At 59.4% G+C, this 14,703-nt stretch overlaps 1 protein-coding gene across 2 annotated transcripts; it reads right to left on the bottom strand.

The window, feature by feature from the left end:
• Nucleotides 1–265: 265 nt before the first annotated feature.
• Nucleotides 266–14,535, bottom strand: RRP12 (ribosomal RNA processing 12 homolog). 2 transcript variants are annotated; one of them, XM_054204746.1, is made up of 35 exons: nucleotides 14,353–14,535; nucleotides 13,240–13,475; nucleotides 13,058–13,141; nucleotides 12,718–12,794; nucleotides 12,428–12,533; nucleotides 12,145–12,261; nucleotides 11,893–12,031; nucleotides 11,428–11,555; nucleotides 11,025–11,123; nucleotides 10,853–10,944; nucleotides 10,664–10,775; nucleotides 10,404–10,501; nucleotides 10,161–10,275; nucleotides 9,741–9,883; nucleotides 9,185–9,306; nucleotides 8,965–9,029; nucleotides 8,694–8,856; nucleotides 8,440–8,594; nucleotides 8,001–8,068; nucleotides 7,731–7,824; nucleotides 7,377–7,535; nucleotides 7,182–7,262; nucleotides 6,992–7,097; nucleotides 6,741–6,848; nucleotides 6,465–6,622; nucleotides 6,019–6,110; nucleotides 5,737–5,895; nucleotides 5,381–5,553; nucleotides 5,133–5,249; nucleotides 4,793–4,842; nucleotides 4,444–4,522; nucleotides 4,147–4,214; nucleotides 3,661–3,743; nucleotides 3,343–3,455; nucleotides 266–2,068 (listed from the first exon to the last, which is right to left on the bottom strand). In XM_054204746.1, exons 1-34 carry the CDS (start codon nucleotides 14,489–14,491, stop codon nucleotides 3,353–3,355), a joined length of 3,888 nt encoding a protein of 1,295 aa, XP_054060721.1. In that variant the 5' UTR covers nucleotides 14,492–14,535; the 3' UTR covers nucleotides 266–2,068; nucleotides 3,343–3,352. The 2 variants fall into 2 exon arrangements, with proteins under 2 accessions (XP_054060721.1, XP_054060720.1); XM_054204745.1 differs by lacking the exon at nucleotides 266–2,068 and having other exon boundaries at nucleotides 2,158–3,455.
• Nucleotides 14,536–14,703: the final 168 nt, after the last annotated feature.

Genomic DNA, 14,703 nt, shown 5'->3' with positions numbered 1-14,703 from the left:
CGCCGGCAGGAGCAGCTCGGGTGGGCCCTGGGCCCCTGGACAGCCGCAGCGTGGAGCCGTGGAAGTTCTTGTGGTGCTCTTAGTCTCTTGCGCACACCTGACACCCCAAGCCTTAGCATTCAGTAGAAAAAATACAAGTTGCAACCATTTTATTTCAAGAAAACTTTGTGGCTTGTGCGTAACCAGCGCATTAGGGTCTGCCTGAGGCTGCAGACACCACTAGAATTGCTCCAAGAGGCACGAGTTACACCATAAACCCACATCTCAGCCTGAATATTTTTTATCTTTGCTCACCATCAAGGAGAAATTAGGGGAACGGAGACACTGGAAAAGTAGTTTTATTTCTTTGTTTTCTCTTTGTTTTTTTCCTTTGTGTGTGGAAGCTGTCCCTGTGTGCCCTCACGCTTGCTGCACCTGCGTTTGCACAGAGCTTTCAGGTACAAATCAAGAGAAGAAAGACAAACTTTTCAGAAACAATAAGTGGAACTGTAGAGCAGAGTGCTGAGAAGACTAGGAATTAATCTGACATTTCTTTAATTGACTAGATTTCAGCTGGAATGGTCCCTTGGCATTTTAAACCTCAACACTTAATTATCTTACTGCCAATCATTCTAGCATAAACACCAAAGTTCCTCTTATACTGCTTCCCCCGGGAGGGTTTCCCATCCCTGAGCCTTGGGGCCTGCCAAATCCTGACTTTGAACAGGGGAGACTCACGTCTCCCTGTGGGGACCCCCAAAGGCGCTGCAGCATCCTCGGAGGAGGTGGTGGTCCAGCTGGATGCTGCGTGGGCACAGCCCCACAAGGCAGGTCTGTCCCTCTCGGCAGCATGCCACAGCACACACAACCCAGGCAGGTATCTTCTAGGGTTAGGAAATTATGGTGTTCCCCTTCTCCTCCTGATTTTAAGCCTAAAAACTCAATGATGTGGGCACTTGCAACTGTCCCAACCAGTCCAGGGCCCACCCAGCCAGTGCTCTCCTCTTGCCAGCCTCTCCTCAAGCGTGCCTAGGACGAGATCTCACGCTTTGCAGCTGGTATCTGCAAGGTTAAGAGCCTTTGGTGTCAATTTCCTGCACAAGCATAGCCGAACACGGGTGCACTGTTGGTGCCCGCTGTAGCCTGCGGAAAGGAGTTGCATGGTTTGGTGGCATGCTGGGTGAAGAAATAGCCTCCTGCCACCTCCCAGCTTGAGCAACAAAAGCCAGGCATCCCTCCATGTCCCTGTCTTTCGCTTCTCTGCAGGTAACTGCAAAATATTTGTGTCTGGCATCTGCGTGGGGCAGGACCCCACATCCCCCTCACCCTGCCCCACAGCAGAGGGATGGGCTCAGCCTCCTGCGGACCCCCGAGACGCAGCTCTACTCCCTGCCAGGGACAGCTGCTGGTGGGGAGCAGGCTTGACTCGCAGCCAGCCTCCCTGGGCAGGATGACGTCTCCTCTCCAAGGGTTTCTATTGCATTACATGATTAATTAGCTGATTAACAAGATGTTGTTGCAGAAGAATCTGTTCTCTGGACACCAGCTAAGGCGAACACCATCCTCTGTGCTAATGAAACTCTTCTGTTCCAAGCAGGCATGCACTAATTTAAGCAACAACATGCAAATGAAGAACAATACAGTGAGTAATCTGAAGCTTTTAAATGAATTAGCTACAGCCTTCTCCAGGCCCTGTCTCCAAGGAGAAAGCAGAAAGACAGATAGCCCTGGTGGGCCTAGAGCTGCATATTACAGGTGCTGGGGGGGGCTTGGAAGGTGACTGCTGCCTGTCTCCCCCTGTCCTGCCCTCAGGGCATCAGGCCAGGGCTGCAGGCAGCAAAGGAAGATGGACGTAGCTCCTGCTGACTGAAAGCAGTCAGGAGGTGCTGCTGGAGATGCCTGTCCCATAAACCAGGCTGCGAGCTCCCTTCTGGCAGGATTAGAGCAGCACCGCCTCAACACAGCCCTGGGCTGAAGGGTCCAAGTCAGAGTCCTGGGTGGGGAAGCAGGATGGGGACAGTGCTCCTGACACGGCAGGACCAGTACCAGTACAAGAGCTCCTCTTCCACCCGCAGGCTTTTAAACAGATCTTGGAAAAAAAAATGAAAAAGCACATAAGAGAGCCACAAAACTGGATTTGCAGCCTCCAGAAAGAAGCCTGCAGTAAGAGGCTGAACAAGCACAATCCCTTTAGCTTATTAGGAGACTGAGAAGCATTGCATGTAAGCTACCGTGCTGGAAATGACAAAGGGCTAAACGCTTTTTAATATAGAAGAGGAAGGGAAAGCCAGCTACATTCACAAATACGTGTTTTTTTGCAGAGTGAGCAATAGGACCTGTATCCATACCCTCAACTCCATTCTCTTCAGCATGACTTGGCCAAACACGATCTTTTGAGCTCAATGCAGAAGTTAACTGGGCAAAAACAGATGCTCAGGCTGACCTGAGATGGATGGGCAGCTAAAAATGTCGAGGATTATTTGCACTGCTCAGGCCTAGCCGGCAGCAGGTGGTCCGAGCAGAGGAAAGGGCTTTTCTCAGATCTCATAGATAAGGAAAAGGGCAAGGCACAGAGATTTGCAGTAGCAGTTTTCCAGCCAATTTGAAGAAGTTTGCAGCAAACTCTTCTGCCCCGCAACCAAGCACGGCTGATACGAGAAAAGCAAGAGGAAGGGCCGAAAACAGTGGCAGCCAAATGGCAGACGCTCCTCCACCCAGCGTAGATCCCCAGGCTGAGACCCTGTTCATCCAGCAGAAGATGCTGCCAAGAGGGAGTTTGCTTAAGGAAGCTGGTTGTAGCAAAGAACTTTTCACCATCTGTGGCTTCTCCCTTTGGCCAACCCCACGACTCAGCCCTGTCTGCCAGGAGGGCACGGGACACGGGCAGTGCCTCGCTGCTCTGTGCCACAGCGTGGCTCCTGGCAGCCCCTAAGAAAGCCCCACGCCAGAGAGAGGGCTCCAACCCCAGGTCCCAGGCTGGTGCAGGTGTGAGCCCTGTGGGGCACAGTGCTGCAGGGGCAGAAGGAACCCGCTGTAGAGCACGGGGGACATGGTGTGCACAGCTCTTAAGGGAAGGAGAGGAGGAATCTGGGGTGGGTTGGAACAGTGTGTATTTATCAATATAGAGAATTCATTACATGTTATTTGCTCTCACACACACGCACACACACACACATACCCCTGCACCAGACAACCCAGCACCTTCCTCCAGGCACAGGAGGGCAGGGCTTGGGCCAAGAGTCCGTAATACAACAGGGTGGCTTCCAAGCGAGTCTCAAACAGACACAGGTCACCTTCTGCAGAGGAGTCCACTCATGAAGCCCCCATTCCCCGGTGCCCAGAGGCCACAGGGTGTTGTCTGACCTGAAGCTCCTCAGGGGCGCTGGGCCTTCAGACGGTTCCTGCGGCCAGCCTTGGCCCCACGCTGGGCTCCCTTCATCAGGCCCTTGAACTGGCCCTGCATTTTCGCCCGCTTTCTGGAGGGAGGAAGGAGCAGGAGGCTGGGTTAGGGCAGGCACTGGGCACAGCCGATCCACAGCGATGCTCCAAGCTCCGCAAAGAGCGGTGCAGAGGCTGGCAGGGAGTTCCCAGACCCACAAAAAAAAGGTAACAACAAAAAGCAGGATCGAACCCATGTTTTGGCCCCATTCCCCACCCTGTGCCATTCCCAGTTAGTCTCACCTTCTGTTGAGTTTAGCTCTGTTCAGGGGGATGTAGGCATAGGGGTCGAGCTGGCCCTTCTTCTTCACGTCACCTTTGCCTTTCTGTGGGAGATAGTGACATGGGGGAAGATATGCAGCACCAGGGGAGATGCATGTGTCCTGTTCTGGTGCAACCCTGGCACCCAGCCACCCCAACGGCTATGCTGTAGTGGGGTGCCAGCTCAGCATGTGGCCCTTGGAGCTTATTTCCCAGCCAGATGATGCTACACACTGGCCACAGCAAGAGCAGGACCAGCACTCCAAGGTGGGCTGGAAATGGTCACAGGTACTGAATGTTTGACAACTTCTCTTGGAGCAGAGATTTACTCTCCCAGCCTCAGCACTGATGGACCAGACCCTCAGCAAACACCCAGTGCTTTCTGCCCCCCAGCCCAGCAGCCATCCTGCCCCAGCAAAGCCCCTGGCATCTCCCCCCCAAAACCCTGCGACCCTCCAGGTCCCTCACCTTGGATCTGTACTCTGCACCGAAGGCCGGCTCCTTGCTCAGCTGCCGGTGGATCCCAGAGCCTCCAGCTGGAAAACAGGGAATGTGTGTTGAAAAGGGGTCCTCGGGCTCCCCCTTCCAATTTCCTGTGCTAGGATGCACAAGGGCTGGGGAAGCTGTTCCTGTTTTTGCATCCAGCCCTTGGGTGTGAGGACAGCAGAGATCTCTGCTTCAGCTGCCCTGCAGCAACCCAGTAAGATGGGCACGCGGTTCTGGCACCCTGGGGAGCCCCAGACTGGGCACAGGTGAAGGACTTACGCCTGTACTGAGGGTAGGTCCCAGCCTCGGCTTCCTCATGGCCTTGCTCCTCTCTGAACCGACGCTTCTGGCTTTTCTTCTGCAGAAGAAGGCAGTGGGGACCCTGCAGCTGGCTTGTCCTTACAGTTCTGCCCTCCCACAGACCTCTGACCTCCTGCTTCCTCCCATGGGGGCCCAGGGGCACATACTATGTCCCCAGACAGCCTCCTGCACCCCTCCAAGCAGCTGGCGCTTGCCTGGTGTTCCCACTGGCCCCTTGGGCAGAGCTGCAGCTGCTGCGGCACAGGCAGGGGTTTGGCACAGCCGAGTTCCCCCAGCATCTCCTCAGGACCATGCGCCCCATACTCACACTGCGGAGACCCACATCTTGCAGCACATCTGCCATCTCCTCATCCGCTCCTACAGTACAGGACAAGACGGTCAGTGCAGGATGCGGGAGCAGGGTGCCCCTGCCGAACTGGCACTGGAGGCCATGTCCCCTTCCAGCCTCCTCCTGGTGATGGAGGGGGCTGCCTCCCCTGGGTGGCAGTGGCCCAGAAGAGAGCCACTGGGTGTGACACAAGGCCACACCAATGCCTGCCGCTTCCTCCCACATTCCTCCCCAGGCTCCCATGTACGAGTGGCAGGAACAAAACCATTCGGAGTACCAGAGCAAGTCTAGCATGGGCCCCTGCAAGCCCAGGCAGTACCTTTGGCTTCATCATCGTCCACCTCATCCTCCTCTTCATGGATGATCAGGCGCCCATCCTCAGACACCTGGAAGTCATGGCTCACTCCTCTGGACCGCTTTGGGCCTGGCTTGGTGGCTGCTCACAGAGAGGCAGGTCAGGGGAAGGACCCACTCTGGGGGCAGTCATACCCCCAGAGCCCCTGTGCATCGCACGAGCTCCCGCCCTGTCCACCCCATCCCAGCCACATCTGAAGCTCTGCTCCTCACCCAGCACCCGCTGGGACACGTTGGGGTCCAGGAAGTTGAGGGGCTCATCCTCTTCCCCTTCCTTCAGCCAGGCCTGGCCCTTCTGCCGTGCTTGCTTCCTCCACTCCTTGCTCCGCTGCCGTTCTTCCTCTTCCTCCTCCTCATCCTCTGAGTCAGCCAGGATTTCCTCAAAGCTGGTCAAGATACAGAAACAATGACGGAAACGGAACAAGCCCAGGGGTGCAGACCCCAGCCTACCCCACAGTGCCCAGCAGCCCCAGAGATGTCCCCAGCAACTTTAGAGACACCATCTGAACAGATTCAGCACCAAGCCCTCTGTGGGGGCTGCTTCTTCTTCACCCCCAGCTGATCTTTACCTGTCTCCTCTGGGCTGTGCAGGTGGTGCCTCCTCTTCATCTGTATCCGCAGCTGCCCGCCTTAGGGCACGCTGCTTGCGGCTCCGGGCTTCTGCCTTGCGGACGTTCGCCAGCACCTTGTGGTACTCGGCCGGCAGCAGCCCCTTCACCAGCTCAAAGCTGAGGAGTATACAGAGGGTGGTCAGTGCCCATCTCCTCCTGCACCGCTTCCTAGGTTGCTCCCTCACTGCCCCAGCATGGCTCCAGCATGGCTCCAGCATGACCCAGCAGCCCCCAGCTCACCCGAACTTGCGGATGAACTTGGTGAAGAGGTTTCGCAGCTTCATACGGAAGTGGCGTCTCATGTCGTCTGAAAGGTTCCCCACAGCCTCCAGCTGCCAGAAGAGAGACTCTTGAGACCAAAGCACCTCTGCCCTGGACACTCAGCCTTCCACCCCTCCCCTGCACAGCCACCTTGCTCACCCTGGTGCCAGCTCCTCAAGTCCACTCCAGGCAGGGCCGTGGGGAAGTCTCCCCGTTAGCAGGGCCAATTCATGGGGGTTCTCTGGCAGGTCCATGCCAGCATTCAGGAGAGGGACCCCCCCACTGCCTACCCAGCCACCGAGATCAAGGTTGTGACCTTGTCTCCCAGGCAGAAGCAGGGTGCAGCTGGAGATGCCCCTGGCTGCTCAAGGCAGCCCCAGCTCTGCCCTGTCACCCTCCTCAGAGCACCCCATGCAGGATCTCACCATCGCCTGGACGTGCTTGGCCAGCAGCTTGGTGTCCACCAGCAGCAGTGTGACCTTGAGGAAGCCCAGGGCTGCCTTCACCACGTCTCGTGTGCGGGAGGCCAGCAGCAGGCAGACGTTCTGCAGGAGCTGCTCCACCACACTCAGCTCCAGGTGATCTGCAACCGTGGCAGGGCTCAGCCACAGCCGACCTCCTCCCAGCACCCGCCTTTGCCGGAGAGTGCTGCCTTATCCCCGTGCTGTCCCCATGCCCTCACTGCTTCTGCTCTAACTCACCTTTGAACTCAAAGAACAGACGGGTCAGTGCCAGCACTGTGCAGCTGATCATGGTGACCGAGCCCGTGAGCCCCGCATAGATCAGGAACAGGAACCGCTGCATGCCCTCTGCAGGAGGAGAATGACTCAGGATCCTGCTCGCCCCTCACCCAACAGCATCCCTGGCCCATTTCAGTGGGGTGGCAGGCATGGCTCCAATTCCCCTGGGGCCCAAGCGGCCGTGGGGCTGAGTATGTGGAGCCGGAGCTCACCTTGGGGTGTGGGCCCGAAGCGGATGAAGGCATGCCCCATTTCCACAAGCAGCACAAAGGCGTTCTTGCGGGCCCCCACTGACACTTCCTTGGTGCAGAGGATGACCTGGAAGCACAGGAGCACATCACAACCCTGCTGGCCCCCCTCCATGGCCAGAATCAGCTGGATCCCCCCAGGGACCACTCTCACCTCTGGGACCAGGGCAGTGACGAAGGGCTCATGCTCTGCAGAAAGCTGCTTCACGATGTGGAACAGGCACTTCAGCCGGGGCTACGGAAAGAAAACAGCCCAGCGCTGGTACACCCGGGGACACACACCTGGCTGCCCTGACCCTGTCCCCTCCTGTCAGGGACCAAGCTTGGCCACTGCAGCCCTTGCTCTCACCCTCTTGGCTGGGGAAGCTGCGCTTTTGAGCGATTCCAGGAGCGTTGTCTGCAGATCCTGCAGGTGGGAGCGGACGAAGGCCTGGCAGGGGGCATGGGGAGCGGCACACACCTCCTCCAGCACACGGTACGCCTTCTTCTGCATGCTGCGCTCCTTGCTCTGCAGGGACAGCCAACACGTGCCCATTGTCAGGGCAGGCCCTCCCCACGGTGTCTAAAGGGACCCCTGCAGCACCCCACGCAGCAGGGAGCTATAGCAGCTGCTCAGCCCTCCAGCGCATGGGTCCAAGCTGGCAGCAAGCAGATGGTGCCTCACTGCACCCCCTGTACCTGTTGGGGCTGGGGGCCGACTCACCTGGAGGGAAGGCTGGATGGTGCGGTACAGGGAGCCCAGGGCCTGTTCATCAGCGTAGGGTGCCATTGCCACCACCAGGTCCAGGATGGAGTGTCTGCAGCAGAGAATGACACACAGGTGGGTAACTGCAGCATCACTAACACTGCCCGACCAAGCTGAGACTCCATCTGTAACTCTCATCGGATGCACGAGAGTGGCACATCGACAGCAAGAGTGCCCTAGCGCTGCTCACCAGGAGGAAGCCAGCAGCTTTACCCATTAGGGTGTTACCTGGCAAACTCGGAGCTCTCAGGACTGGTCAGCTTCTCGCTCGCTTTCTGCAGGAACCCACACACCATCTGCAGGGCAAGCACACAGAGCAGGATCAGAACCGACTGAACATAGTGCTTTTACAACAGTTTGCAATCCTCCTGGCAAATGCCTTGCCACAGGACTTAGCGGAGAGCAGAAGCACCACGGGTCCAAAAAGAGCTGGACAAATTCCCAAAGGGCTCGTGCACAATGTGCCAGATGCAGCTGCAAGACTGGGAAATCCCAGATGGCTGGCTGGGAAGAGCTCCCTCCTCATGAGGGCAGGGAAGGGCTGTTCTCTGCCCAGCTTCTTTCTTTTCGTCCTTTCCAGTCAGGCACCCACCACAGCCCCATCAAACTGGGTCCAATGGGGAGATGCTGGCCTAAGCCAGCACAACCTGCCCCACTGCCCACTCACCTGGGGATCAGTGATGGTCAAGTAAGCTCGGACAGTGTCCAGCACGGAGCGGCGCTGAGCACTGCTGCCCCCGTCCTCCTCGGACTGGCTGTACACATTGAACAGGATAGGCAAGAAATTTTTGGCAAAGCGACCCACTTCTGCCTTCTCTGCATCTGGGGAGAGGATGACAAAGGGGTGCGGATCAGCATCTCCCCTCTCCAGGTCACCGCAGGGCGCAAGGACCCACAGCAAGGATCTGTCCCCCCTTCAACCTGTCTCGCATCCTTTGTTGATGAGGGTGCGCAAGGCCTGGCACACGGTGGGGCGCAGGTCCGGGCGCTCGCTGATGGCCATGCCCAGGGTGCGGGCCAGCCCCTTGAAGGACCCCAGCACATCCGTGGGGTGGGTGCAGAAGCCGGGCAGCAGGGTCCAGACCTGGAAGGCAAAGGAAGAGGTGGGAGGCCATCACCCTTCGCCCAAGTCACCTCTCCAGCCTGGAACCACGGGTATGCCATGACAGAGCTCCCGGGCACTCCTCGTTACCTGCCACTGCAGCGTGTCATAGATCTTGGCCTCCATGCTCTTCCCAGCCTGGGTAAACTCCACGGCTGCAGAAGAGAAGGGGAAGATGAGCAGAGCAGCAGAGGTAGCAAAGCCCTGCTCCGTCCCAGGGAGGGGAAGGGAGGACCAATGCAGCCCCCCCGGGGCTCCCAGAAGCCCAGAACCACACCTGCTGGCCCCCCCACTGTGCCATCCTCCTCACCTCTGCTTTTCAGGGTGGCCGCCAAGGGCAAGAAGTAGCTGGTGAAGAAGCTGAGCCGCGCGCCCTGCACATAGTCCCGCAGCACAGGCAGGAGCCAGCTGCGGGGGAAATCCAGTGTCTCCCTGAGGAGGGAAGGCACGGGTCAGGGGACCGTGGGCACTGCTGGCGTCAGCCCCTGGGCACGGGGCACCTCTGCCCAGCCCCAAAGCTGGGCACAGGGAGGCTTGGTAGAACGAAACACCTCCAGCACCACATGGTGACTGAACAGGAATGTAACAAACAGCTGTAAAATTGCCACCGTCACCGACAGATTGGCAGCTGGTCATCTCCCAGTATGAGAACTGGGGGAAATGGAAAAAATACGAGCAAAAGAAGGCAAAGGGATAGCACTCCACTAAGCGTGCTGGGGGTACTGGTCATTTGCACTGGCTCATGGAGAGGTCAGAGAAGATGCAGTTGAGAAAGGTACAAGAGGAAAACGGTCTCTCAGCTAGAGACCAGTGTCCTTTGCTGCTGCGAGTAGGTGCAGGACCCGCTACCCCACAGCTGTACTCACTCCTTGCCGTCAATCTCCAGGGGCACGGCTTCCAGCAGCACCTCGGGGCCCATGGCACTCACAGCAGCCCCCACTGCCTGGTCAACTTCAGCGGTGTAGGGGAAGTGTGGGGAGAGACGTAGGTCACACAGAGACCGGAGACACTGTGGGGACAGGGTAGGATGGTCACAGAGAAACCACGGAGGCAGGTCCAGCATGTGTCACTTGCTATTCCTGCCCATGGATGCCAGCTGCCCTGTGTGTTCCCTTGCTAAGTGCCAGAGCTGCGCTCACCCTGCCCTGGCACAGGCAGGACCGTGGGCCCTGGGACGGCCCCGCTCCGCAGCCAGAGAGGGCAACACAGCCCAGGCAGCAGCACTGCCACTCCACCTGCCTCTGTGGATGAGCCTGACACCTCTGCACCCTCCTGGACTGGCTCACCTTCCTCATGATGGGGTGGCACTGCTTCCCACATGTCTCAAAGAAGACCTCCAGCACTCGCAGCACCTCGTCCCACGCTGCATGGAAACGATATGTCAGGCCTTCCTCCACTGATCTGAGGAGGAAAGAGGAGATGGTCATGCTGGCGGGGACTGACCCAGCACCGATCAGGGACTAGGCAGAGGCTGCTCAGAGCTCAGCCAGATCCATGCGGACAGACTCTCCCACACCAGTGCTTCCCACCTGAACATCTTGCACAGGTAGGTGGCAGGGACTGGGGCAGATGCAGAGACGGTGCCCAGGTCGTCCATGTGGGGAGCAACGCACTCGCTCAGGAGTGTCTGCAAGGACAAACAGGGAAAATAGGGCAGCAGTGGACCACAGACCCCCCAGTCTGGGGGGCACAGAGTAGCACACTACCAGTGGCAAGCCCCAGAACCTTGGGCAGAGTCCCCGGCGAGGACCAGGGCAGCCAAGCAAGGAGAGGGCCCCGGGCACAATACCTCCAGGGTCTGTGCTGCTGCCGACACCACCTGGGAGTGTGGAGAGAGGAAGCAGTTCATGGCAGCCGAGAAGAGGCGGGGCAGGTGAGCCCAGCACAGGTCCTTCTGCAGCCTGGAGAAGAGAGAACGGGTGAGTGAGAGAACGAGTGGTCGCTTCTCCCCCTGCCCAGCTGTGGCCCCTGCCCGCACCTGCCCAGGTTGATGTGCGCCCGCTCCATGGTGGACAGCCAGGTCAGCAGCGGCTGCAGGTCACTCGTGCTGGGCACGTAGTCGTAGAGGGCCTGGAGATGCAGAGGGTAGGTGAGTGAGCACTGCAGCACTGCCAGCCCCATCCCTCCCCACGCCGGCACCCCACACTCACGGTGATGATCTGGGCATTCAGCTCGGCCGGCAGGCAGGCCACGCTGGCCTGGGCACTGAAAAGGCTATGGAAGGCTTGCATTGCGCATGCTGTCACCAGCTGTGAAGGACACGGCATCAGGATGGGATATCCATGGCAGGCAGCACCCCTTCACACCCTCTGCCCCCCTACCACAAAGCAGGGTCTGCCCAGGGAAGCCCAGCACTGCTGCAACTGTACCCCATCTTCAACCTCCCTCTTCCACAGCAGGCAGGCCAGCAACACCAGCTGCCCCGCGCTCCTCCGCATTTGTATCCTGCATTTCCAGGCTCCCAGCCAGCAGCCGAGGGGGTTCGAGCCCTTCCAGGGTGCAGCCGAGGGGGAAAGGGGCTGCCCTCGCTATCCCCGGCACAGGGACACTCACCACGTGGCTGAGGGTCATGACTCGGAGCAAGGTCTCACAGCAGGTTTTCACCACGGCTGCGGGGAAGCAGGGCAGCAGGTCCCGCAGCAGGGTGAGGATGTGCAGGGTGGTGGTGGCCTCCTTGGTGCCTGCAGGAGCAGAGCAGCGCCTGAGCCTGCAGCACCCCATGGCAAAGCCCTGACAGAGGCAAAGCCCCCCATGACAGCACTGGGGCTGACCCACAGAGCTGGGGTAAACACCCCCCGACTTCTGGGAAGTGCAGAGCAACAGAAAGATGGCTGAAGGACCCCCAAAACACCTTAGGTGCCCCAGAGGCATCTCATACCCTCCCCAGCAATCCAGGGTGCTGCACCCTCCCCATTTTCCTTCAAGTCCCTATTCTCCCATGAAGAGAGCGAGAATGGGACCCAGGCCACAGCCCCCCCTTGCACTCAGCTGCAGACCCCTTGCTCCAGTGCTCCCCACCTCCAGATTTTTCGATCTCCTGCACGCAGAACTTGGCGGTGGAAGGTGCCGCAGGGTGATGCTCAGGGGCCGCATCTCCAAACATGAACTCACTGCCCCTCAGGACAGAGCACACGCCATACTGTGCTGCTTTCCGCACCTGGGGGATGGAGAGCCTGGCTGGGTAGGAGCTGCAGACCCTGGGCACACACCCAGCCCAGAGACGAGCCCCAAAAGCAGTGTCATCCCTCGCCAGGGGAACTGGGAGCTCACCTTGGGCTTGGTATGAACGCAGAAGCTCAGCAAGCCGTGATAGACTTGGAGGGTGACAGGGTAGCTCCAGGCTGCCAAGTCCTGCTTCCGCAGCAGCGTAGCCAGGCAAGAGAGGACCTACAATGAGCAGCAGGGGTGTTAGCATCACCCCACAGAGACACCCCCGCATTGCAACAGCCTCAGGCTGAGCACCCAGCACCACCCTAGAGCAGCAGCTCGATCCCAGCTCTCAGCAGACCCCCACCGAGAGCTGGCACTGCCAGCTGGCCTCTCAGCTACTCACCCATCGCAGGGCAGAGGTGGAGCTGTTGCAGGCCTGCGAGGAGATGATGCTCATGAAAGCTTTCGAGGCATCTGAGAACTTTTTTATGAGCACAGGGCTTGGGACCCTGCCAGTAAAAGGAGGTGTGTCAGCGGTGTGAGCAGCAGGCGGACAGTGGCAGTCTCGCAGGGAACTGCATCCCCAGCCCGCTCTGGCTGGGTCGTTTCCCCAGGCTGGTGAGGGGGACAGCGCCAGCCCCTCTTCCAAGATGGGCCTGGGCAGTTCTCCCTGCTCCTCTACCAGCCACTCACCGCTTTAGGACGAGGTTGAGCAGATAGGCAACAGCAGCCAGTGACTCGGGGGACTCCACTGCTTCCAGCGTAGTCATCTGGGAACAGAGGAGAGGTAAGCAAGGGGGAGTGCGGGTTCACACCAACCCTTCCCCATCCCCAGCCCTTACGGAGGAGGGCAGAGAAACGAGAAGCAACAACAGGAGAGAAACCAGGAGAAACCAACAGCATCTCTACTGAAGAAGGACACCCGGTGCCTCTGATATGAGCGCAGCACCTTCCACCACCAATCATCCGGAGAACCCACCCATGCTGCCAACAGCAGCTCCCCTCACGCCTCCTCCCCATGACTGTCACTCACCAGCGTGGCAAAGTACTCTGTCTCACTCTCCTTGCCGCCCCGCGAGCGGATCACCTCCGTCACGGCTGCCAGCACAGCACAGATCTACAAACAGCAAGCGGAGCAGGTCAGCACCCTCAATCTGACATCTGGGGGGCCATCCCTGCTGGACACCCTCCCCCCAGCCCTGCTCCTGCCCGTACCTCTTTGTGAGCGGCAGAGTTGGACTCCCAGAAGCGCTGCACCTTACTGAAGGTGACATTGGTGCAGTCACTCAGCCCGCTCAGGAAGGTGCCGGAGGACTTCTCCGTGGCGGCCTCCCCAGTATCGTCCTCCTCCATATGGAGCTGAGCGCTGTCACTTGGCCGCTCCAAACGTGGGGACCCTGACTGCAGCTCATTGTGCAGCTTCACCGCATCCACCGTCAAGTTGCTTTTTTCTGATGGAGTGAAGAGATACGCTTAGGACCTCTAAGTTGCATTGCTCCGCCATTCACCCCAAAACTCCCTACGCCCTGGCTCCTTCCTTCCCCTCCCAGCCAGACCAGCCTGGCTGGAGATCATCTCCAGCATGTGAGACATGGATGCTGCTTCCCCCTGACGGCAGAAGGTACAGCAATAATTGGAAAGAGCTCTTACGTCCTGTGAAAACAAACCAGGGCACAGTCCAGCCATCTCCTCTGACGGAGGAGAGCATCGCACCCCCACGAACACACCTCGGTTGTACCAGGGCTTTAACACTAAGCTGCTCTGTGTACTCTGCCCCATTTATCTTCTACCTGGAGCCCTGGCAACCAGACAGCTGAGGGACATGAAGCGTGTCCCTCTGAGTCCCAGACAACAGCTTGCAACCAGCTGCAAGAGGAACATGGGTGTTGCAAGACCCGTCTCTGTCTGCAGGAGAAGTGTCTCCCTGACCACAGCAGCCAGGGCCGTGGGGCTCCAGCCCCTCGCAGACACCGACGCCCCGAGGTTTGTCCTCCCCATCATCATGCGGCCTTCTGAGGAGGGGTCTGTCGCGTTCCCCTCCGTGCTAGACACCGCAGCAGCACTGACAGGCGGGGCCACGGCCCTTTGGGAGCCGAAGACACACTCGTTAGGCCGCGGGCTCTGTTCTCCTCCCCGGTTTGCTGCCTCCGCCTCCCGGGGCTGCAGCTCGGGGCCGCCCCCTCCCCATTTCCCAGGAGCCGGGCAACCAAGGGCTCTCCCTGCGGCCCCCGCCAGGCACGACCGCGCACAGTCAGAGAGCTGCCCGGCCCGGGGGCCCCTACCCGCACCGGAGGCCTCTGCCCGCAGCGGGGGCCTCCCTGCCCTCACCCGCCGGCCGGCTGTAGAAGCGGCTACGGGCGGCCAGACGGTGCTGGCGGGTCTCGGGGTTGCAGTCGCTGCTGTGTCCCTTCCGCCACCGCTTCAGTTTGGCGGCGGCGCCCGAGCGGAGCCGCCCGCTCCGCGCCATGCTGCAACCGGCTCCACGTGCCACCGCCCCCCGCCTCCCCTTTCCCTTTCCGCTTCCGGCGCCCGCCGCCATCTTGAGTGAGGGCACCGCTGCCCTCACAGGACTAGCCGCCCCACAGCGGGGCGGGTGGGGAGCGGTGTTGGGGAAGCTAAGCGGGGTCGCGCGCGGTTGGGGTTTGGATGGGAGACCTGGTTGGCCTAGGGGCAGCTGTC

The sequence above is a fragment of the Rissa tridactyla genome, chromosome 6, assembly GCF_028500815.1.
Source record: "Rissa tridactyla isolate bRisTri1 chromosome 6, bRisTri1.patW.cur.20221130, whole genome shotgun sequence".
Lineage (NCBI taxonomy): Eukaryota > Metazoa > Chordata > Aves > Charadriiformes > Laridae > Rissa > Rissa tridactyla.
The sequence above is the reverse complement of the archived record's forward strand: the minus strand, read 5'-3'. Positions and strand labels throughout refer to the sequence as shown.

Coding starts and splice junctions, on each gene's coding strand:
- RRP12 (XM_054204746.1), bottom strand. CDS start 14,491: ATGGCGCGGAGCGGGCGGCTCCGCTCGGGCGCCGCCGCCAAACTGAAG. Junction 11,556..11,892: donor GGAGATCGAAAAATCTGGAG/GTGGGGAGCACT, acceptor CTGCTCCTGCAG/GCACCAAGGAGGCCACCACC. Junction 10,502..10,663: donor CAGCAGCACAGACCCTGGAG/GTATTGTGCCCG, acceptor TTGTCCTTGCAG/ACACTCCTGAGCGAGTGCGT.